Source organism: Pteropus alecto, unplaced genomic scaffold, assembly GCF_000325575.1.
Source record: "Pteropus alecto unplaced genomic scaffold, ASM32557v1 scaffold104, whole genome shotgun sequence".
Classification (NCBI taxonomy): Eukaryota; Metazoa; Chordata; class Mammalia; order Chiroptera; family Pteropodidae; genus Pteropus; species Pteropus alecto.
Window position 1 is genome coordinate 2,597,936 of NW_006436664.1, and position 25,239 is coordinate 2,623,174.

At 34.2% G+C, this 25,239-nt stretch overlaps 1 protein-coding gene across 11 annotated transcripts in view; it reads right to left on the reverse strand.

Annotated features, from left to right (window-relative positions):
- The window catches only part of MIA2 (melanoma inhibitory activity 2), an 80,579-nt gene that overhangs the window by 49,575 nt on the left and 5,765 nt on the right, over nt 1-25,239 (reverse strand). For 4 of the 11 annotated variants that reach the window (XM_025047933.1, XM_015590617.2, XM_015590616.2 and 1 more), the window contains exons 4-9: nt 22,438-23,416; nt 16,367-16,585; nt 16,160-16,260; nt 5,024-5,155; nt 1,541-1,562; nt 800-888 (exon numbers count right to left, since the gene is read on the reverse strand). In XM_025047933.1, coding sequence (XP_024903701.1) covers nt 800-888; nt 1,541-1,562; nt 5,024-5,155; nt 16,160-16,260; nt 16,367-16,585; nt 22,438-23,416 — 1,542 coding nt within the window. Of the gene's footprint in view, nt 1-799; nt 889-1,540; nt 1,563-5,023; nt 5,156-9,832; nt 9,972-9,991; nt 10,366-10,426; nt 10,450-10,507; nt 10,639-16,159; nt 16,261-16,366; nt 16,586-22,437; nt 23,417-25,239 lie in introns of those variants that run through there. The other 7 variants (XM_025047934.1, XM_015590623.2, XM_025047935.1 and 4 more) reach the window with 7 other exon arrangements.

Below are 25,239 nucleotides of genomic sequence, written 5' to 3' on the forward strand. Positions count from 1 at the left end.
CTGATGTCCTGAGAGAAAAAAAGTTGGACAGAGAAATACCAGAAACAGGCACCAGCAAAGAGGAAAGACCATGTGAGGACAGGGAAAGAAGACAGCAATCTTCAAGCCAAGAAAAGCGGCTAGAGAAGAAACCAAACCTGGCAACACCTTGATCCTGGACTTCCAACCTCCAGAACTATGCAAAAGTTAATTTCTGTGTGTAACCCACCGAGTCTATGGTATTTTGTTATGACAGTCCTAGCTAACTAATAAAGACTAAATGAGGAAAGTAAAACAATAAAGTTTCTAAAAGATAAGAATGTCTTCGTATCCTTGAGCAGACAAAGATTCTGCACTAGGAAGCAAAAAGCAGTCATCATAAAGACTGACAAATTAGACTACGTTAAAATTAAAAACTTCTGCTTACCAAGACACCATTTGAAATAAAAAGGCAGAGTGGAAGATATTTGCAATACATATATCTGACAAAGGACTCATATCCAAAACATAGAAAAAAATCCTATGTATCAAAAACAAAATAGATAATCGTACCTTTAAAAATGTAAAAGGAAACAGAAAACTTCATAAAAAGAACAAAATGGTCAACAAACATATGAAAAGGTGCCTAACCACATTAGTCAGGAAAAGGGAAACTGAAATCACAAGACACCACTATGCACCTACCACAACAGTTAAAATTAATAAGATAGGTAATATGAGGAGCAACTGAACTCTCATACTTTGCAAATAAAGCATTTATAAAGAAGTATAAAGTCCTCTGACGCTAACATGAATGTTAACATTTTCAAAAATGTCTTACCTCTTTTTGAACAAGGCTAAATTTTTCAAGTAGTTGACATTTTTCTTCGATTAGTGTAGAAAGTTCTACAGCAAGCTTTTTCTCTCTTCCTAAAAATTAAAAAAAAAGTGAAACTATGAAAACGCTTACTCATAAAGACATATGTACCCCTATGTTCATTGCAGCATTATTTACAATAGCCAACTCATGGAAACAACCTAAGTGTCCACTGACAAATGACTAGTTAAGGAAGATGTGGCACATACACACATACACACACATATGCACACACAGTGAAATACTACTCAGCCATAAAAACATAACAAAATACTGCCATTTGTGACATGGATGGATCTTGAGAGTACTATGCTAAGTGAAATAAGCCAGATGGAAAAGGACAAATAGTATAATTTCACTCGTATGTGTAATATAAAATAAAAAGTAACAAATGAACAAAACAAATAAAAATAAACTCACAGATACAGAAAACAGAATGGTGGCTACCAGAGAGGAAAGAGGGTGGGAAGAGGATGAAGTGAGTAAAGGGTCAAATATATGGTAACAGAAGGAAACCAGACTTCAGGTGGTGAGCATACAATAGAGTACACATATGTCAAATTATAATCTTATACACCTAAAAATCATATGTCATTAATCAATGTTACCCTAATAAGTTAATATTATCACATGTAAATTGTTTTAAGTTTTAAAATTATAAATGATTTTAAATGGTGAGATCTAAAGTAGAAAAAAAGAGCTTACCCATGTAAAGCCGGCTTCTAATCTGAAAAAAATTTTAAACAAAATTACATTAAAAGAAATATACATTCGAGTAAATCTAATTTATTTAATTTACACTGCCAAATTAAAAATAACATTTTTCTATTGCCTTAGTATGAATATAAGTTAGCCAAGTGTTCTATGTTCAATGAGATAAATGCTACATATTAAAGTTTCCCTATTGAAGGTTCACATTGTATATCAGCATATTAAAGGCTCTGAAATAACTGTATCTTAAAAATACCTATTTTATTTAGCCCACCAAATATGTTCCTCAAACATATTTGACCCTAAAACAAACTATTTCAGGATGCCCCTATTATCTCCTTCACCTAGTGCTAATATTCAAAACAACACAATTTGAGAAATGTTCCAACTTTTCTCTCTCAAATAATGAAGGAAAAATTCCATGTGTAAGGGGATCAGGTTTAGGGTCGAGGCAATATAAGCAAATGTAAGAAACAATGGGGACTTAAATTGTCTACATAAGATGTATAGAGAGAAAATTAAAAGAGACAATTGTAAAGTCAAGGTATAGTGAAAGAGGTAAAGATGAGGAATAAATTAGTTAACTGAACCATAAAAGTGAGGAATTATCTCAAAAGGTAACAGGAAAATACAAAAAAAAAATTGGGAAAAAAAAGTTAAAACATATAAAAGTCTTAAGTGTTAAGGGCCAACATCTAAAACATAGTAGTCCCAAAAAGAGAAATAAAAATATAAAATGCAGAAGAAATTTCCTGGAATTAAAAAAAAAATGATAAAAGATCTCATATTAAGAGATTCCAGAAAATTCTAAAGAAGAAATAAAATTTTTTCAAACCTAGACACATTATATTGAAATAAGAATATCAAATTAAAAGATTCTAAAAGCTTCCACGGAGAACAGATCAACTACAAATAAGAATCAGACATTAGACTTTTCGATAAGTAAAATTACATGTAAAAAAACAAGGAAGTGAGGGTTTTAAAGTATTAAAAAGAACTTTAGACCTAAAATGGTTATATCCAACAAATTATCATTCCACTGTGAGGACTTAATTCAAATATCCTCAAGCATTCAAAATAAAGTCTTAGAAGCTTTGCCATACAAAGACCCACACTAGAACAATCTTAAAAGAAGTATTCAAATATGGGAAGAATTAAATCCACGAAATCCTGTAAGAGATATGTCAATAAAGGGTGATCAAATATCTTGGTAATATTTTTTTGTAGTCTTGAGGGAGGGGGCAGGGATGGAGGAGAAAGTTAAGAACAAAGACAAGAAAAAGAGAAATATATCCAGAACGAAAATTTTAGATTATAACAACATTATGAGGTTAGAAAGTGAAAGAGACCAGGGGATATGAGAGCATGCCAAGGTCCTTATCTTCTTAGTAGGAAGATATACTATTAATGTAAAAAGAATTAAAAGAAACATATAGAAAGTAGAACAAATTAATAAACTAAGCTGGAAGAAACTAATCCAAAATATCAATAATCATAGGTAGACAGACTAAACTCAAGTGAAAAAACAAAAGTTGTCAGATTAGATATAAAAGAAGTTACACAGGACACACATTAAGTAAAAGACCAAAGAAAGGTTAAAAAGTATGAGGATGAAAAAAGACATCAAATATGAACCAAAAGAAAGTCGGTATGCCTATGAAAGGTTAAAAAGTATGAGGATGAAAAAAGATATATCAAATATCAACCAAAAGAAAGTCGGTATGCCAGATAAGAGACCTTAATAAGACCAAAGCATCACTTGAGTTATAGAGGGTCACTAGATCATTGATAAAAGGTTCAATCCACCAAGAGACACAGAAATTCCAAACACGTATCCCACAAAATACGATCAAAATATGTAAAGCAAGAATTGACAGAACTATGGAAAGTGATAAATCATGAAAGAAGAATTCAGCCCACTTCTCTTCATTCTTGATAGATGAAATAAGCAAAAAAGAGCAAGAATACATAATACATGAACAAGACAAATTAGTCATTTAACTCAAGGGGAAGATACAGAATAATATACATATATCTGTTTTCAACAATAATCAATGGAATAGAATTAAGAGTACAGAAAAGGTCTACATGTATATGGAACTCTAATACCTAACATGGCAGATGAATAAGGAAAGGAGGGATTATTCAATAAATAAAAGTGAGAAAAATATTTATATAAGGTGAGAAAATTACACTGAATCTCTATCCCATATCAGACAAAAAATTGGATTCAAGATGAATCAAGGACTTCAGTGATTAAAAGCAAAATTTTAAAATTATGAATATCTATTCATCAGAAAACACCTTAAGAAAAATGAAAAGCTATTTCACAGTGGGATGTTTGCTATACACATAATCACCAAAGACAGCATCAAGAATAGATAAAGAATGCCCGCAAATAAAAAACAACTACTCAACAGAAAAATGGGCAAAAGACATAAACAATTATTTCCCAAAAGAACAAATACATACAGCTAGTAAATTCAGTAAAAGATTTCAATATCATTAGTGATCGAGGAATTCAAATCAAGACCATGATAACACTCCACTTTACACTCATTCAAGTGGCAAAATAACAAGTGTTGGAGAGGAGAGAAATCAAATAGATCCCTAGGACCTCTTATATATTGCTGGTACAGGTGTGAACTGGTACAGAAAATTTGGAAAAGAATTTGGCATTATCTTTTAAAAGTAGAACCTCCACATATACCCTATAACCCAGTAATCATACACCTAAGTATATTCGCAAGAGAAGCTTAAAAGTATACAATACGAGATACGAGATACGTATAAGAATATTACACACAGCAGCACTAATTGTAACAAAAAATAACTAAAAGAAAACAAATGAACTTTAGTATATTCTTATAATGTAATAGCCTAGAGTAATAAAAATGAAAAAAATTAAATCTCATCCAAAAATAGAGATGAACCTTAGCAATATAGGATGGGGTAAAAAAGTTCCAAAACATGATATATGGGATGATACCAAGTAAAATTACATACTATACTTTTGAAGAATAGATGAAGATATGACCAAAAACAATTTTTTTAAGGCATGGGAATAATCAACACAGAATCCAGAACAGGACTACCTCTAGTACAGAGAGAAGTAGGGGGATGAAATGAGGGAGGATCGCCTAAATAAAAGTGATAGTCAATGTTTTTGTTTCCAGGTTAGGTGGCAAACTCACAGGTGTTTAGTATACTGTTAAAAACAAACACAAACCAAAAATCGATCAATCAATCATTAATAAAGGAAGGGTTTTAGTATTAGTGTAGAACATTTCTACAAAGAAATTCTTTAAAATTTTTACGCTTAAAAAATTCCTCTAAATCCATATTGTTTCTAGTAACAGTAGTAACATAACTACAACTTAATTTGTTTCCTTAAAACGAAAGACATGTTTCTCATATTACTTGTTCTAGCTGAAGACAAAATGAACATTCTCTTACTATACAGCATTGGTTACTTACCGATCGAAAACTTCTCCACAAAAACAAGAAAAAAGCAAAAAATCCAACAGTAGCTGCACATATCAGCAATTCCCCAGGCAAACCATAGGGAGTAGGACCTGGTCTCATATCTTCAGGCAAAGCTGCCACAACCTTCAAGACAAAGAAAATTAACTTTTTAAAATATACTTTTTATCAAAAGTGTTGATGACAAACTGCTATGCACTGAATGTTTGTGTCCCCTCTCACCCCAAAATCTGTATGTTGAATCCTAATCCCCTGTGTGATGGTATTGAGAAGCAGGGCCTTTCGGAACAATTAGGTTATGAGTGCAGGCCTCATGAATGGGATTAGTGCCCTTATAAAAGAATCCACAGAAAGATCCCTTGACCTTTCCACCATGTGAAGTTACAAGGAGACTATGAACCAGGAAGCATACCCTCACCAGACACCTGATTTGTGACACCTTGATCTTGGCCTGCTCAGCCTGCAGACCTATGAGAAAAAGTTTGAAGCTACCCCGTCCATGGCATTTTTGTTAGAACAGTCCAAATGAACTAGGACACAAATCTAAGTACAAGTTTATATGTAAACACTATTAACATCCTTTTCATGAAATGGGCTGCCAGACGAACACCAAACAAAAAGTATCCAAGTATATTTTTTCTGGCACCTTTCAAACACTATTACCAAGTGATTAAAAACAGCAGCATTGTGAAACGCAATGATTTTCAAACTGGGGTTCTACAAGATGCCTCAGAACTTCTGAGGATGAGAATAAGAGGAGAGAAGACCAAAGAAAGAAGCTGAGCTCAGGTGCTCTAAACCTTATTTCAACCAGTTTAGGTTTTATCTACAGAGTATATTGGGTTCCCTAAATCCCTACAACAGGAAAAATAGATCTGCAGCTTAAAAAAAAAGAAAGTTTGAAAATCAGTGATAAAGCTGTGGCTCCCTTCTTTTATCCGTAATGGGAATAATGCTGTTTGAACATGCAAGGTAGGTACTCAATAGAGGTAACTATTTCTATTATTTTCCTTTCCAAGACCATGATCCTGTACTCATGGTCTTTCCACATTATTCCTTGTCAGGTCTTCTGCACAAAACAGTTTAAGGCTTTTGCAGTTGCTTCAGTATTTCATCCTTCTCTGGGTCAGCTTATATTTCATCCTCACCCAATGAGGTTATTCTTTCCTTTGTTACCAGAACTCAGGTATTATTTAACAACATAGAAAAGAGAAAGGCTAGGAAGAAAAAAAAATGTCCTTTTACAAACAACCAGAAGTCTGATCAGGTTTGATTCTTTCCAGTGTTCAGTTCAAAACCTCTGCAGAAAAATCTTCCTTTTTTAGGCCTTTTGCACCTAGAATAACCCCCTTTAATGTCTATTCCCCATCCAAAATCTTGTTTTATAATTCTAATCCATATATGTACTCTTTCCAAATTGCTATTTATTGTTCCTTAACCTGTATTAAATAAACTTGATTATATCTCTTCTAAAAAAAAAATACCCCCACCCTGATCTCTGCCCGCTATGCATTACCCCAGTAACCAGTTCACAGAAATATGACATCACTAGAGCCAATCAATGATTTTAAAATATATATATTTCTGCCTCTTTTTTCAGAGGCAGAAATATATATATTTTAAAATCATTGATTTTACTATTGCAAAGAAAAAAGTTTAAGAGCAGACTAAGAGCAGAAGGGAACATTCTCATTCTCTTTACAATAGTAAAGAAAAAAGTTTTCTTTAGTTTATATATCTCCAAGAATCTTACTTTAAACTATTTCAAAATATCAAATGCATACTTCAAAAATCTAATAATCAGTATGATTCATTGACAATGTCACAACACTTTAGGCAACAATTCTAAAAGCATCTCTCAGATCAAACATGTAATTATCTTTAGTACAGTGTCCAGTACACAATAGTAAAGAAAAAAGTTTTCTTTAGTTTATATATCTCCAAGAATCTTACTTTAAACTATTTCAAAATATCAAATGCATACTTCAAAAATCTAATAATCAGTATGATTCATTGACAATGTCACAACACTTTAGGCAACAATTCTAAAAGCATCTCTCAGATCAAACATGTAATTATCTTTAGTACAGTGATATTTCTTAAATTCATTAGCATTTATCAGCCCTCTATTCTAAAAGAAAATAGTAAATTCTAGGTTAAAGTCTTGAGTTGGTTGGATCTGGTGGACTGAAGAATTGCAAATAATCTGAGTCTCCAGAATTCATCTCAAATCCATTGCTCTAGTTTTAATTATTCTGGCTCTCTCGTGGAGATTTTTCACTCTTAAATTTTAAGTACAATATAGCACTCTATCTCACAAAAATATAGAGAGAATAACCAGACTCATCAAACATCAATAAATTTAATGCAATATACAATTACACATATTTGGTAAATTGGTCCTAAATTTTAGAAGTGATGGGTAACCCTTCCTAAATAAGGTAGTGATTAACACAGAATACTTAAAACCTATTCCACTCCCAAACATGAGTATTAAAGGAGTCCTAAACCAAGTATCTTAAAGAATTAACAAATCAAGTTGACAGAATACTCTAGTGTTAAATTAAAATTGTTTTTCATTTAACCACAAATAAGCATGACATCATAAAAACAAAATATTAGAATGTCAACATACACACCTTGAGAATACTTGCTTATAATGCAAAGTTCCATTAAGGGTATACCTCTCCAAGATATAACACTTGAAATATAATTTCTCCTTTACATTATTAGTCATGCTAAAAAAACTGAGAATTTTTCCCCCTGTAATTTAATAGTAAACCACCAAAGAGTTTAAAAGAGGGACTGACTCACCCATTATTCACAAACAAGTTTGATAAAAACTATTGTTAGTATGCCTCTTGATTTTCATAAATGAAGACTGGTGACCATAAAAAGTAATAATAATTCTCCCTTTAAAAAAGGATCAAAAGAGCTTTAGGGTCAAATGGTCTAAAAAGAGCTAAGGCAGAATTAGTTTGGCCTGAAATAAGAATTGCAAAATTAATAATTACCTCATGAGAAGCTGTCAATATTCACTCAGTCATCCATCCACCCATCCATCCATCCATCTATCTATCTATCCATCCATCCATCTATCCATCTACCCATCCACTAATTCCACATTTATTAACAAATTATATTCCAGAAACCTTTAAAAAACATACTCTCCTTTTAATCTTATCCATTTTCATGGTTTCAACTACCACTCTGATAACTCACAAATCTGTGACTCCAACTCTTAGTTTTATAATACTGGTTTATTGGACAAATCTAGTTGGATATCCTAGAGGGGTCACCATACAGAAGGACCATCTGTTAGTCCGTGTTCTATGGAAACAGGGAAACTTTTGCATATGGTTATGTTCTGTGATGGGGTGAGGGAGGTGGTCATTCCCAAAGCCAATCATACAGATAAAGGGAAAAGACCTCTAAAAGGAAACCACTATTTGATCTTAAGCTGATAAACCCCTATTGCTACTTCAGTCTTTCTTTCTTGGGACACAGACCTTGAGAAAGGTAGAGATGGGTACTAAAATGGTGCCTACCACATAAAAACATGCCAGGCCTAAAACAGGACAGAGCCTAGGAGCCTGGAGAGGAAGGCCTATTATATGTAGGCTGAATTGTCTTTATTTTCTGTGGTTTCCTTTTTTTAGTATACAAACATTTAGCAAAGGTTTACTTAGTAAAGGTTTACTTACATGTTTCAGTCTTGCTTCAGTTGCATTATGAGGAATAAAGCTAAGCCTAGAGTGCTGAATAAAAGCACAATGTGTCTCCAGCACCTACATTACCTGGAATCGTCTTCAGCAAGCATCATTGCATATCACTCCCTGAGCCTACCTAACACTCTAGTAATACAGGTCCTGGTTTACTGCACATATCATGCTGTTTCACATCTCCTAAAATATTTCTGAAAGGTTTCTGTAAAAACAAGAAAATGTAATCTCTACCACTCCTCAATTTCCCTAGCACTTGCTGTGTATGCTTCAGCACGCACTTCAGTTTCTACTTTGTACTACTTTGTCTTGTCTCCTTTAATAGCATACCAGTGGCCCAAACTGTCTTTGTCCATTTAGAATCTCCACAGAACTATCAAACACACACACACACACACACACCCCGAAAACTTTTTTTAACAAGAAACCAAATCAGTACTTTTTGATTTACCTAACAAGAAACCAATAATCCTAACTGCCTCAATATTTAAAAGTGCTTTAAAAAAATTTTAACACAAAGTTTAAAACTCAGCAACATAAATGCCCCTAAACATGTCCACAAAGACAGCTATAAACACTTAGAAAAACCCCTGCAACATGATCATAAACTGAACCACAAAATAAATTTTGAATACTAGTTTAATGTCTTCAAATTTTACGTGAATACGACCTTTTACATTGACAAGACACAGAAAGAAGCGAAGAACAATCTCACTTATGGTAAAGCACCTCAGAAAAGCATTCTTTATTAAAAGAAAATGTAGAATGAGAACCCCAACCCCCCATCCAGGCTTAGGTGTCCTTTCAGGACAAGGAAAAGTTTCACCACTAAAAAGAATTCATTTCGGAAGATCAGTCCTTAAGTTTGTTACAGTCGGGGGAACCATGTGTCACTAACTTGTATTCATAATAAACAGCATAACAGAAAAGCTAATTCGTGTTAGGAATCGGGAAACATTTAACATACCTTTGCAAAGTCCCACTAAGCAAATGCTCTCTTCACCTTCCTCATCTGATCCCCTTCCACCACAAACACACACACATACCCCCCAGAAAAAGACCGCCCAAGCATCCTACGAACCTGGCTACTGCCTCGGGCCGGAGCCCAGCAGCAACTGAAGACTGGCTTCGGAACCTCCGATCACTGCCACTCAGACCCCAAAACCAAAGTCTGCTGCTTCCTTCCCTGGGCGGCTCCGCGACCCCTGGGCCAAGTAACCCTGATCGCGCCTGGACTCACCCTGTGTAGCTTCTCCAGGACCAGCCCCAAGTACGGCTGAGGGGCAGCCTTGGACCCCTCCATGTCGCCAAGGCTGCCTTGGCTGTGGCGGCCCCAGCCACGGCCTGGCCGAGCCACAACAAGCCGCAGAGAACACGCAGCGCTCGGTCCGGAACACAAATCCGCACCCGGCAACCGGAGCAGACCACTGAGGAGCCGGCTGCGGGGGGTTGCTGGAGGGAACGGTGCCCACGAGCTCAAGCGTCCAAGTTGCCCCCGCCCCCCGGGAAGCCTTGGCCCCCTACGTTACGCTTTAAATCCGGAAGGTTCGAAGATCTAAGCCCGTCTCGCACAAGCCCGCGACTTGTCATCTCCTCGCCTCCCCACCCCTGGGTTTGGTTTCTGCCAGGCCGCGGCAGCTGGGCGGGGAGGCGGGGACGCCTTAAATTTCCCCACCTTCTTCGCGCGACGTTCGTAGACGTGTCCTGAGCGCTCTCTCTTAAAGGGCCCGACGCTCTACCTGGCGAGCCTACCCACCTCTGGAAGTCGAGGGACTTGGGGATGAGAGAAGGGAATTCGGCCGCAGTACTGTGCTGCGGTGTGGACCGCACAGCGCCGAGGGCTATGGCGGCAGCATTGAGGCGTCTCCTGCGGCCCCCTCGGCGCAGCCGGGCGGGTTGAGCGCTGCGCTCCGCCTCGGTCCAGAGGTGGGCACCAGGCCCAGCCCCAATCCCCAGCGCTTTCCTCGCGCAGCCCCGCGAGAGCCTGCTGTCTGCACCGCACGGAAGTCTTTCGTACCCTGAGAGACCCCGCCGCTCCAGGAAAGTCAGCCGCCGCCTTCAATCCAATTAGAAAATGGTCTGCAGGGCCTGCTGCCCCTGTGTGTCTTGCCAACCGTGTCCGGACTTTCGGACTTTGGACAGGAAGGCATCTTGGGTCAGCTGTGGTCTGGGCAAAGTTTAACCTCTCCCACGCAAGAGAACATCAATTGAGTCTCCTCTACCCAGCAGAGGGAACGAGGAGGTTACTCATTTTTACTTGAGTTACCTGGGCACCTAAACTCCATGAGCTCCTAGTTACCCAATTGCTAAATTAAGCTCTTGTGGACTTTGGCTGGACAAGTGCTGTTCCTCTGAGAAGAGAAGCTAAAAGTAGCACCTTGCCCTTTAAATGTAGGACCCTATTTTTAGGTCTGTTGAATAAAGTACAAGGGGCTGGATTTGTTCGTGAGAGATGGTTTTAGCTGACAACGGTGTAAAGGATAACCTATCTCTAAGTCTTCCTCGCCAGCGTAATAATCCTCACCAAATTCAGCCTTCTAACTCAGGTCCTCAGTAAAGCAACACAAAAAGGAACAGATACTTCTTCCTAAACAAATCACCTATGAGATTTAAAAATCTTAAATCCTTAGGAAATTTCTCTAATGTAAACTCTGGCAGCAATAGGACTATTGTGCCCAAAAGGTTCAATAAGTGGCCCAAATTCACAGCAAGTGACTTTCAGGACTAAAGTGCGGACTAGTTTTTTGGAACTCAAAAGTATTCTCTGGTTTGCCACATCAACCTAAGGAGTATCAGGATTTTTCAGTATCAGAGAGTAGCAGAAATTGCTTGATCTCCATTTTTAAGGTATTACATAACTTCTATAGGTGTTGCACAGTATGTGTTGAAATTATATGACTAGCTTATTAAAGTCAAAACAGAAGCATAACCAAAATTTAGAATTTCAGAGAATCTTAGAACAATGAATATATGCCTCAAATAGAACATTGTATTACTCCATAAAAATTATTTAATAAGTCTGAACTTTTTCAAGGAACTCTAGGATCATTTTCAGCTTTCAGGACTTAACATATAACCTCAAACAAACAAACAAAAATCCGTTTGCCCTCTCTAAGGCAGTGTATGCCCTTTTCTAATTTTTTGAATAATTACCATTCCAAATATTAAAAACATAGATTAGGGACAAAATAATTAATGATATATTTTTTTAAAAATCTAAAAGTTTCGCCTCGCCCATAACAAAAACAATAAAACTTAAACTCAGTGCCAGATTCGAACCTAATTTCTGTACACTTAATAGTCATACAGATACTTACCTCTTTCTCTGGATCTTTCCATTCCATTTTTAAAATTCATGTTAAAATATCCTAACATGTAAATAAAGTTTTGCTAAGTACCTCGTATCCTTGAGAAAGATTTCAGATTCTAATACATCCTGCACTCTTCTGTTTCCACACTGACTATGATCTTGTTTTGACACTTGTGTGGTAAAGGGGTGCTATAAGTGGAGTTGTGACTACCAACCCATAAGTCAATTTCATGGACATCACTCCTGATTAAATATACGTACTACTACCCTTTTAAAACCTACAATTGCAAAGAGAAATCCTGAATTTGGTAACTGATAAAATTAAATTTAATGTTTTATTCTATAGTCTTTTCATATAGAATATGATTTTTTCTTGTAAAAGATATTCAAAGATTGTTTTCTTAACTAAACATGGGATTTCACTGTCTTATATAGGCCTGCTTTCAAGGAAATGGAGAACAAATGCTATTACTATTTGTGACAGCTACTAGAAAGCATCCAAGAACATTGGAAACATGCTAACCAGTAAACCTTGTCCACAACCTAGAAACTGATTTCCCTTATGAAGGGCCCTATTGCAAAGCTTTAAGCTCTAGTTACTCCCATTTAATTAAACAGGCAACGTCACAGTCTATAAGATCTAGTCGTTCGGAAGAAAATCAAACATTCTGAGTCACATTTTCCTTCTCTGAACTATGGTGTAAGAGTTGTTCTCAGAACATATTGAATCAGGAGCTACCTGTTGAACAAGAGCTAGATAATTTCCATTGTTATTCCACATATAAATGAAACATTCTCATTAAGAATATATAAATGTTAGAACTCAAAGAACTTCCTCAGTTATAAAGTAGATAAAAATGGTGTTGATTCCTATTACTTAAACAATTCAAAGAAAGTATGTGGGGGACAAAATCCAACTGAAATTACCAGCAAATAGAAACAATTACCTGAAACATTTAGGCAGGATAAAAAGGAAACCCTTTCACTTAAATTTAACTGGAAAATTCCTCAGATTTACAGCAGCTGTTCAAAACAGGGTGCTCAATAAATGCACTAAGATTGTTAGAATTGTAGATCTAGCAGTAACTCTTCAGAACATGTAGTCCAAACATTATGGACTTAAAGCCCTATGGAAGCCAAATAGTTGAAATAAATGTAGGTAAATAAAGAATGCATGTCTATTCAATGCAAGTGCTATTTAGCTTGAGCTTCTTATTGCCACATGAGAATGGGAAACTTTTTTTTTTTTTTTTTTTTTAGTCTTCTACTCTTTCAAGAGAATCCAGAAATCCAGATTTTTATATGAAGTCACCTTTTAAAGGTTGGCAACTGGTTCATAATTTTTAAACAATGTGCAAGCCAGTTTTTGACTAGCAGACTGTCATCTAGTCTCAGCTTCTGATATTAGACTTTTAAACCTGAGATTCTTCCAGAGAATAAGTGACTTTCCAAGGCCACAAATAATTAACATAAATTTAAATTCAATATTTTCCTGTCTAAAGAATTTCAATCAAAATAGTTCAAGTAAGATGTATATTTACTGAGTCCTCAAAAATAAGCATACTTAGCATAACCTTTATTAAATAAGCATTTAATGTGAGAGGTGAACATGGTGTACTGATTAATAAGTTATTTTTTTAATTTAGTAATTTTTCTAGTATAATTCGGGGCGGGGGGAAGGATAACAGGTAACGGATATGTCAGTTCTCCTATGCTGGAGCAGATTTTTAAGTAAAGTTTTAAATCAACATCTTCATGACCAAATCATACAGAGTAAATTAATCACTTCTCTGGGCTTATTTATCAAGTAATGTCAAAAAAGTAAAGTATGGAAGAAGCCTCTGAAAGCAAAATGATATGTTATTAAGCCCAGTTTTCACAAAGACTCTTATCACAGCAAGTGGTGCCACCATCTACCCGGTCACCCTTTGCTAGAAATCTGGTAAGTTATCATCACTTTTCCATTTTTTTCTCCTTGCTACATTCAACTAATCATTAAGTCCAATGAAGTCTATCTAGAAAAGATATATCTAGTCTGTCTTGCAACATTTTAATTACCAGTATCAGATATTAAGCCAGAGGTTTAAAAAAAATGTGGCTAGTAGGCCAAACCCAACCCACAGAACATTTTGTCTGACCTTCATGGTATTTTTTTTTAATATGAATATTTGTCAGTATTAAAAACTGAGAGATTTCTCACACACACACACACACACACACACACGCACACACACACACAGATTTCCAACTTTTCTTGGAATATCAGAAGATCTGGAAAAACCAAGATGAAGGTAAGTTACAGTCACATCCTTTGGAGAAGGCATACACTCTCTAGTTGGTTACAGTGCTCACCTTTACCTATGCTTCACTCATTTTACTTGAGTATGTAAACCCTGAGTTAGACCTTGACCATTTATTTCCTGAACTAATGAGATAATTTCTTGACTGGGCTCCCTGCCTCTGATTTTAACCCATTCAATTCTTATTTGACAATGCTGACAAATAGACTTTATAAATGAAACGTTTTCATTTCACTCCTTGCTTAAAATCTTTCAACAGTATCCCATCATCTACAAGCTAGAAGTCAACTTCCTAGAATTCAAAACATGCAAAGCTATTCCGGATTTCATCCCTGTATATATCTTCAATCTCACCATATATTAAATCAGACTGAGTTGCTTATAATTTTCCCCAAATGCCATGATCTCTCCCACTTCTGTACTTTAAGATTGTTCTTTCCTCAACTTAGAATGTCCATCCTTTCTTTGTCTGGCTAAATCTTACTCTTTCCTTCAAGATCAGCTCAAGTATGATCTCCTCTGGGACACTTTATCAGGTTTCCACTCCCTGTCCTCTCTATCTACCACTTCCCGTCAATCTGCCAGGCTGCTCCTCCTGCACATCAGTAGCATCCTATGGCTGTTACAGCACTGTATTTTAATTATTGCTTTTTTTTTACCTTTGTCTTCCAACTAAAGTTAGCTCCTCTAAAGTAACCCCTGTTAAATTTCATCTTAAAATGTAAATGAGAAGATAAAAGTATTTATCTTCTGCTGCTGAAAAAAGGAATTAACATTTATAAAAGGCCTCCATGTGCCAAGTACTATAGCTAAGTCCTTTTGTAATTTCTCATTTACAATAAATGAGATAGGATTTACTAGGATTTACAATAAATGACAAAGTATATAGATTTTGAAATTTTAGTTATGCCTTGGTTAAATTTTGAGATATTACTTGCTTTTGTAAGATCCTCACATTACACTATTTTGAGGTCATAGATGTTATTCAGATACAATCATCCTTTGGTATCCTACTGGGAACTGGTTCCAGGATCCCTGTGGATACCCAAAATCAGCAGATGCTCAAGTCCCTTATATAAAATGGTATAGTATTTGCATATAATCTATAGACATCCTCCCATATATTTTAAGTCATCTCTGGATTACTTATAATATCTAATACAACATAAATGCTATGTAATTTGTTGTTATACTGTATTGTTTAGGGAATAATGACAAGAAATAAAGGTCTGTACATATTCAGTACAGACTCAACCATCACAGGCTTAACTAATAGAACAAGTCAGCAACAATGCAACATTTTTTTTTTCAGATATTCTCAATCAGCGGTTGGTTGAATCTGTGGATGCTGTACCTGTGGATATGTCGGGCTGACTGTACTCATAATTTGCTTAAGACCTATTTTTAGTTCACATTATTTCTGACAACTCATTTAGTATAATTTTCCCTGATTTGAAAAAAAGGGAATGAAAAAAATGCTCAAGAGCAACAAAGCTTAAGGAAAGGTTAAAGAAATACCCATATTAATATCCATACAATAAAATGTTCACGTAAGGAAAAATCTTACCTGTAAGACTTTACGGAAAGAGAAACATTATATAATGTTTACATAGGGAGGATTCATTCAAACATAATTTTCAGCTGCTCCTATATTTAGCAAAATAGGTAAAACTATTGCAAAAGATTTAGAAGGTTAACTTACCCTTTCTGTAAGAATTACAATTGGTGAAAATATAGAAGGTTAACTTACCCTTTCTGTAAGAATTACAATTGGTGAAAATATAGAAGGTTAACTTACCCTTTCTGTAAGAATTACAATTGGTGAAAATATAGCATTCATGAAATCAGACACATCAATTTGAAATAAATATTTCAAAATTGGACACTCGGAAGCATCTTCTGTGGATTTATAAATAAAAATATGTTAACATTTTATATGATGTAACTTTTGAATCTAATATCTTCCTAAATTTCTGCCTTAAAAACCAAATAACTTGTTTCTTACCTTTTTGAGCAATGTAATTTTGAGAAGACAAAGAGTACTTAGTTGAAAACATCTGATTGTTTGGCAGAGTATTTTCCACAGATCTGTCTATTTCCTCCTGAGCAGACCCTTCAGTATCTAGTGATGTTTTTGATTTTTCATCATTATTTTTAGAAGAAGGAGTTTTGAATTGTACTTCTTCATGAATTCTCATAGGTAACCCTATTTTAGAGACCGTATCTGCAAATAAATAAGAGAAATGTTTTGTTGTGTGTGTGTGTGTTTTTTTTAAGTACTTGCTTTGTTGTGGGCTTCCCTTTTGTTTTCTAGGCAGATCATTCTTTGAACCTTTGTAGTCATTATGATATTTCAGTTTATAAGTATTCGGCCATTTGGAATGACCCCATCCTTTATCTTCAAAGCCAGCAGTACAATCTCTCTCTTGATCTGACCCTCCTGCTTTCCTCCTATAAGTAACCTTGTGATAATATTGGGCCCACTAGGAAAATTTCTCCATCTCAGGATGCTTAAATTAATCACATCTGTAATGTCTTTTTTGCTTTGTAAAGTAACAGATTCACAAGGTCTGGGGATTAAGACATGGACATCTTTGAAAGACTGTTATTCAGCCTACCAGATAGCCTTTCTCATGTTCCTTGACCAATGAAGACTTTTTAAAACTGTATACAATTCTATTCTCTACATTATCTTTTGTCCTAAAAACTATTTTTTAAAAAAGAACAAACAACTAACATAATTGTTCAACAACTGTTATTACTATACAGTATAAGCTTATAACTAGGAATAAGACAATAAATAGATCCCCATAGAATTGCATTCCTCTTAGATACATTTATTACCCAAGACTGTATGATATTTAAATACCATTAAAAATGTATATGTCCCTGCTCTTCAAGAAAATTGATGAGATAATATTTCTTACTTTATCAGAGAACCAAAAAGAGAATCAAAATGACCAAAATTACTTATAGTATCTGCAGCCTACTTGATATTAATAGTTAATCCTATGTAATACATAGAACAAACTGAACTGGTTGTACAAAGAAAGGTAATGTTAAGATTTACAGCAATTAACTTCCAAGTTCTGAAATCTAGTCCACTGGATCATGCATTTCTACAACACATATTTGCTAATATGTATTATTAAATATAAAAACCATTGTCGCTCAAACTTTTAATGAGGTTGTTCCAAAGGCGGAATAACCACCACCCACTACTAAAGAAACTATATTAGCCATTTGCACAGAAAGGTACCCATATTTTTAGGATATATGAAACAAATTTAAAAATGATAAAATACCAATTAACTCTTTTCATCCCATGTCTAGTATATTATATTATTATATATTATATCATATCATCCAATGAGTATATTAAAAGAAACAAGAAATGAACAAAAGCTTTTAAAATCCCCAAATCAAATACATCCTTTACATCAAATGAAAATTTTGGAGGAGGATGATTGAAAGCAATCCTTACTGGTTAGCCCCAATACGATTTTTATATTTTAAAGTATATTATGTTATTTGCTAATTTACTGGAGTGTTGTGTAAAGCAAATATAGATAACATAAGTCCAAAATATACTCTATCTGGCTAGCTAGGCGGGTGTCTCCTTCTTCCCTCACCATCCATGTGCGTCCCTGCCTAAGCTGCGCGCTCGGTCGAAGAGGACGACCTTCCCCGATAGTGGAGAGCACTGTTCTTCGGTCAAGGGTATAGAGTGGCTGAGCTCCCCTGCTAGAACCTCCGTACAAGCTCTCAAAATATATTCTTGACATCATTATTTAAATTATTTTAGGAATTATTCATTTATTTTAGAAATTATCAAGAAAAGATCGTGTTGGCTTAGTAGAAGGAAAATACCGATATTACAAATAGAATATAAAAATAACAATTATAAGAGATTCTCATTCAACTATTTGTAAAATACTGCTATGAATATATACAGGTATATGCTAATTTTCTCTTTCAGACCCAATAACAGCATAAGGCTGTGCTGAGAAATCGAGTTAAAATTAATACTAAATTGTATTTTGAATTTCATTTCTATGCTATGAATGTGTCTGGCAAAGACAAAACTTCACATGAGATTGATGTTTCCTTAATTTGATGACCTCATTAAATTTACATATTGCTTCAGCAAGATGAGAGTGTCATTAACTTTTGAAATGGAACTCAAGAAATTACAAAGGTTATCACTGCTTTTTAAAAGATGTCAAATAATTCTATATTGTGAGATAAAAATGCATATTATCCAACTGAAAACATGATCATTACTTTAAGGAAAATATAAGTTTTATTTTGCATTTCAATAAAACAAGATCGATAGAGTTTTAAATAAAACATTCCTGATTTTACTGCTTTTATGCTGCATACTAAATATTTAAATGATTTATACTTTAAACTGATATTATACCTGTGTTCAAATTTAGAATGAAAATTTAAATATCTTGAGAACCTTCATTTAAAAAGGATTACCTTTCCACAAGATTAATTATAAATTTTTTAATTTGAAACGTCAAACTTCACCATGTTTGTAATGTTGCATCATATATTTATGTGCATGCCATGTTAAATAGCCATCAGTTTGTTCTAAGGCAATTCAATTTTCAAACATAGTTTCAACCGATTGTTTTTGATTGAATTAACTAATCAAACAGGATTTTTTTTAAAAGGTTCTAACCAGTTCTAGCCTGAAGTATAGTATTCAACTAAACTCTGGGATTTACTTCTCAGTTACTTTTTAAGACAAGGAGAGAAAAGTATCAGTGCAGTCCTCAAAAACAATATTAAAGAGTTGTAAGTGAATTACACAATGTCAAATTTTGTTCTTTGAGTAATGAATTTAACAAAGCACTTTGATGTTGTCACTTACTTAGCATTGTTTAAAAGATGAAAGTCCCAAGTAAGCAAACATTTATCGGTAATTTAATGATACCACTTGTGGACATTAAAGTTAAAAACAAGCAACAACTTGGGAGTCTGAATACAACAGGACTGTTGTGAACACAGGACTCAAATAGTGATCTACTATGCTCTTTAATGGCAGTAGAGGTAAAAAAGGCTTATTCAATAATTAATTATATTCTAATTTAATATAACTATATTAGTTTTTTTAAATATTGTCTTCAAATGCATTTGAAGTAAACATACATGTTAAGAAAAATATTTCCTGTAATATTTTTCTCTTTAATTACAGAGAGAGATTATTTTCACCTGATAAAGTAAATCGATAAAGTTCTCTGATAAAGTAAATCGTAAACTTTACGATTTACATTAATTATAGATATGCTATTTAATTACAGAGAGATATTATTTTCACCTGACTTAAACCTAAACTTTACGATTTACATTAATTATAGATATGCTTTTCTTACAATTGTTTTTAAACAAAAGTTTAAGTCAAATAAAATAATGAATAATTTTTCACATTTAATGGTACTTGGTAAATTCACTATATAAATATGCTCAATTAGAATCCTTTTGTAAAATAGTTATTAACATTTTAATACAAATAACTGTTCCCTAATATATCTTTTTTGTAAGTTTTTATATCAGTATATTAGTTTTTCTGTAAATGTGGTTATCGCAAATCTCAGCCTTTTACAAATATTGATTCACAATCAGTGATTCATTTTTTCTTATAGGCTCTTTATAATTAAAAGAATTGTGGAAATTATCTGAATATATTGGCTGTGTTAGCTATTTCTCAGTATCCAGAAAATAGAGCCTATGGCTTTATCCGAATCCCTCTTTTAGTAATCTTTTTTTAAAACAAATTTTGCATGACCCCAGGCTGTTTTTTGTTTAATTAATATTCTAATGTTTTGGAATAATCCACTTTGTTTATATAGTATAACATATCTTTTTTCTGAAACAAAAGAATTTCTGAATATTTTAATAATAAAATTCCTCAAAACTAATTTTAATTGCATAAATATTCAATTCTCATTTGAACGTTCACCAAATTTTTCATATCTGGATATTCTCCCAGCATCATGAAATGATAAATTCTACTAAAATGATATACAGGTTGTCCTGGTGTTCCTATAAATATGCTCTAAAATATTTTTATATATTTATATTTTGAATCTTCTGTATTTCTGGACCTGATATTATTTTGCTTTGTTTTAGTCTTCTTCTTTTCAGTTACTCTTATCTACTTTTTTCACAATATTCCTTTAGGATCTAACAAGTTTAAAACAAAATACTTTTACTCTTTCGTCTTTGACAATTTCGTTTTCTAACGTTTTTAGTCATGAAACACGTCATACCTACACATATCTCAAAAAAACATGGGTTAGAATCTAAAGATCTCACATTTTGGAGAATATTAACAAATGAGATAGTTCTGGAAATTCAAGGAAATCAACTCATTCTAATGGAAATGTGTTTCCTTCTAAGCGTGCAACATTGTTGATCTCTTCTTGTGAAAGATTTTCTGTCATTCTAAGAGTCATTTGTCTCTGTATTACTGGCAAATATTTGCTGAGTTTCTAATCTGTCCGTCATGGAGATGTAGGAAAGTGATGTTATATAATTCTTTACTTAAAATATAATCCACATATTTTTAATTATAGAAGTTGCTAGATCCTGGACATCTAGATCTAGAAGTATCTTCTGATACTTTTTCTCTTCTGTTGCTCTCTGTTGAGCTCTTAGAATTGGAAAACTCAAAAGAGAAGGTTGAAAACTTGAATTTCCTTATTATCTTGTACACATAAAGAAAACCTTAGTTATAGTTTTTCTTATTAAGGGTGGTAGTGAAGGGGTACAGACCTTAGAATAAATTGTCATTTAGGAATGAAAATTATTTTGAATTATTGAAGTTTTTCTTAGTTTAAATTTCTTAACAACAACAACAACAGTAGTGGGAAGGTGTAAATGAGCTAAAAAGTGAGTGTCAATGAGCAAAACTCTCATCTACCAGAGTAGGAAGTCAATGGACATCATCTAAAATAGATTATTCGAAGCTGAACAATATAAAGATTTCATTTAGAAAACAGAAGTAAGTACTAAAAGAAATTTGCTTAAAAAAAAAAAAGAAAGAATTGTCCCCGGGACAGAGGTGGGAGTAGAGATGGACAGAGGAACAGTTTCCTTTGGTTAAAAAAAAAGAAAAAGAAAAAGTCTCATTTCTTTGTAAAACTCCTGGGTGGATGTATATAATTAAACTTTCATTTTTCTCAGTTTGATTTGCAAGTCCCAGTCATTGAACTTAGGAGGGTATAGAGCAAAAGATTTATTCCCCCAACAACACAGGACAGTCTCCCACAGTAAAGAATTATCTGGCCCAAAATGTAAGTAGAGCTGAGATTGAGAAGCCTTTCTCTATACCAACAGCTAGAAATCTAAAGCATGAAAAGTCAGCATGGTGTTTGCGAGTTTAATAGCTTAAGCGAAACCAAACTAATTCTCCTTTATGGTTGTGAGCATTGGACATAATACTAAGAACTTCAATGTTTCAAACTGTGCTTAATAAATAAAATGACTCAAAAAAAAAAGCTTTAACACTTTATATTTTAAAAACTGTTTATATATATTACTTTAACAAAAATAGAAATTTATTGTAAAATTCTTTAGGAACTTCCTGGAACATCCATATATTTCCAATCATTATTTTTCCCATGAAATTTTATTTTATAATATTAAGATCTAAGTCCTAGAGTAAACCAGAAATTGATAAAAAGGACAACTAATAAAGTTGTTGATTATTGAGTATTTTGAGAACATGGGTTCCTAAACTTTTTGTATTTATAAAACTACTTACCTTATTTATACTTATAAATATAAATTATGTCTAAAAAATATAGATATTTTTATACCAGCCTGATTGACTGTATCTGCTTTTTGACATTCTAAGTTTCATATTAGCTATGGGACCATTTTCAACTGAAAATTCTTCTGTTTCATCATTTTCAACTATATTATTCTTATCCAGTATATGTTTAGGAAATGGCAATTCTGTTTCCTTTTGGAAGTTCCAAGGACTGTCAAAATTACATAAGAAATCATTAAAATATGGTAAGGTATCAGAATCATCTGTTTTCTCTAAGACTTTTTCCTTACCTAATTGATTTTCGGTTTCCATAATTTTTATTGATTTTATTTCTTGTTCCTTATTAGGGTGAAATTCACTTGTTGAAGGATATTCATGTTTATCTCCTTCACCTTCTTTTTCATTTTTTCCATCATCTGTTATAATTTTATCTTCATTGGCATATGCAAAACCTAGCATATTAAAACCAAAATCAAACCAACTTGGTTTGAGAACTGAGCTCGCATTAGTGATTGTGTCTTCTTTTTCTGTTAATATTTCTGTACGTGGAACCGTGGATTCTTCCTCAGATGATACAGAATTAGGAACATTTTGTAGTGGTGTATTGCTTTCTTTGGGCAATAATTCAAGCCCTGTATCGTCACCTCCAAAACCTAAATAACTTGTAAATCCACTGCCAAACCAACCAGTGGCTTGAGGACTGAGAATGTGCTCTGACTCGGACACTTCAGACTGTTTCTTAGGCACTGAATTGAATTCCGATTCAGGTTCTTTCTTATGTTCTGTTTGGGACTCAATATTATTTAATTCCTCTAAGTCATTTTCATCTTCTGCTATTTTTCTACTTTGAAATGAACTTTTTTGTAGAGGTTCAATAATTGATTCAACAGTCTTCTCTTCGGCTTGTTCCTTTCCAAATCCAAACCATCCTTTCACTTCAGGCACAGTTGAGGGTGGTGGGACATAATCCACCCCTGGAATAGGATCCTGTTTCACATTTCCAGCTTCTATTCCTTCCCAGTTTGATGATTCACTATTTCTTCTGATATCTTCAGGGGACTCTGACACTGGAAATTGGTCTTCAAACCCAATACTTTCAGATGTTGAAAAAGATCCAGGTTCTGTCAGAAAATCGTTTTCATATATACTAGATTTTTGGTCTTTATCTTCTTCATATGGATATATATTTTCACCATTATCACTTTTTAACTCACTATCTTCATTTTCAAATGTGTAGCTTACTCCAAGAAGACAAAGAAAATCAGATTCCTAAAAGAAAAAAAATTATGATTAACATTAATATATTAAAAATTCTTGTGTCTCCCTAAATTATTTAAAATGTATGACTATGATTTTCCCAAGACCACACAACTAGCTCAAAAACAGAGCAAAACCTAAAATCGGATCTCCTAATTTCAGACACTTATATCATAACTGACTTCTCAGATTAATGATATAAACTTAAACAAAAATCCTTTTACATTAGGATTAATTGTTATCAAATAGTTGAAGAATTTAAGAAGCAGAGACAATAAAGTCTTTGAGTATTTTCTGCAAATAAACTCTGATGAATAGGCATGCGTATCCATAAAATCTTGCTCCTTCTACTTGTGCACATGTAGCTATGTGGTAATTTGAGGGAATGGAATTTCACAGCATATGATCACAGCTAAAACAGACTAGAGACTCTAAAGCATGAAGGCTGGTTAAAAGTTGTCCTAAGATATTTAGATTTATTTTAGAGATATTGCATATAGTCGATGGAGGTAGGGATACTCTTGCTTATCTCACAGAACAACCAAATCATCAAGAATAAAAACAGTAAAGCTAATATTATTATTTTTTTAATCTGAAGGTATCGAACAGTGATATGCACTGTTATGCACTGCTCTTTGGATATCACCATTATTAAACGAGAATAATTTTCAGAATTTTTAAAAAGGAACTTCAGAATTGCAATTTTACAATATGTTTTTGGCACTGCATTACAGTGATTAAGAATAGACTTCTGGAGCCAAACTCTCTAGATTCAAATCCTGACTCTGCCATTTACTAGTTCTGTGACCTTGAGTGAATTATATGAACTTTCTGTGCCTCAGTCTTGTCATCTGTAAAATGAGAATGACAACACCTACCTTATAGGGTGTTTTGAGGATTCATGAATCAAGTGCTCAGAATAGTAACTATCTCTAGTATACACTAGCCTAACCTAGCCCAAGGTTACACTACTCCAGATGAGCCAGAAATGCAAGGGTAAAAAGCTCCAACCTCTTGCCTCTATTCCAGACAACCCTGAAAGGATATTCCACCTTCAGAGTTCTTTATAAAATCAATTGAGACCTTTGGTGCAATTGCATCACAGTTCAGCTTCTCTGCCCCATCTTGCCTTTTCTTTTGCTCCTTCACAGGTGCTATTATTCCCAAGAGGACTCCCCAGTAAACTTCTTGGATGCAAAGGTCCATCTCAGAGTCTAATTCCCAGGGAACTTGACCTAAGAATTTGGGGCTACTGTGTGTTTACTGTGTGCTCTACACTGTGATAGGTGCTGGAATTCTATAGTAAACCATAGAAGAAAAGTAATTATAAGTTGTGATAACTGCTATGGAAGAAATAAATAGGAAGCTGTGATTAAGAAGCAGTAATTCCATAAGAATCACTGTAGAAGGCCTCTCTGTGGCACTGATGTTTAAGCTGTGACCTAAGAGATTACAAGGAACTAGCCAAGTGAAAAACTTGAGGAAAGCATTCCAATCAGAGGGAACAGCCTGTTTGGGTCTCTCAGCTGGGAGACAGCTTGGCGTGTTCTAAGAACAGTCAACAGGCCAGGGTGGCCAGGAGCATAGTGAGTGAGGGGAGAGTGGCATAAGACAGAGTCAGCAAGAAGGGCAAGAGCAGATCATGTAGCACCAGGGTAAGGAGTCAGAGCTTGATTCCAGGTTCAGTGAAAAGTCATTAAATGGCTTTAAATCAAAAGAACGACATGATCTGACTTTTCTCGTTTTTGTTTCTATAAGATTCATTAATGTTCAGAGAATGAATTGGGAAAGGGAATAAGCAGAGGTAAGGAGATCAGTTAGAAGACTTTTGTAGT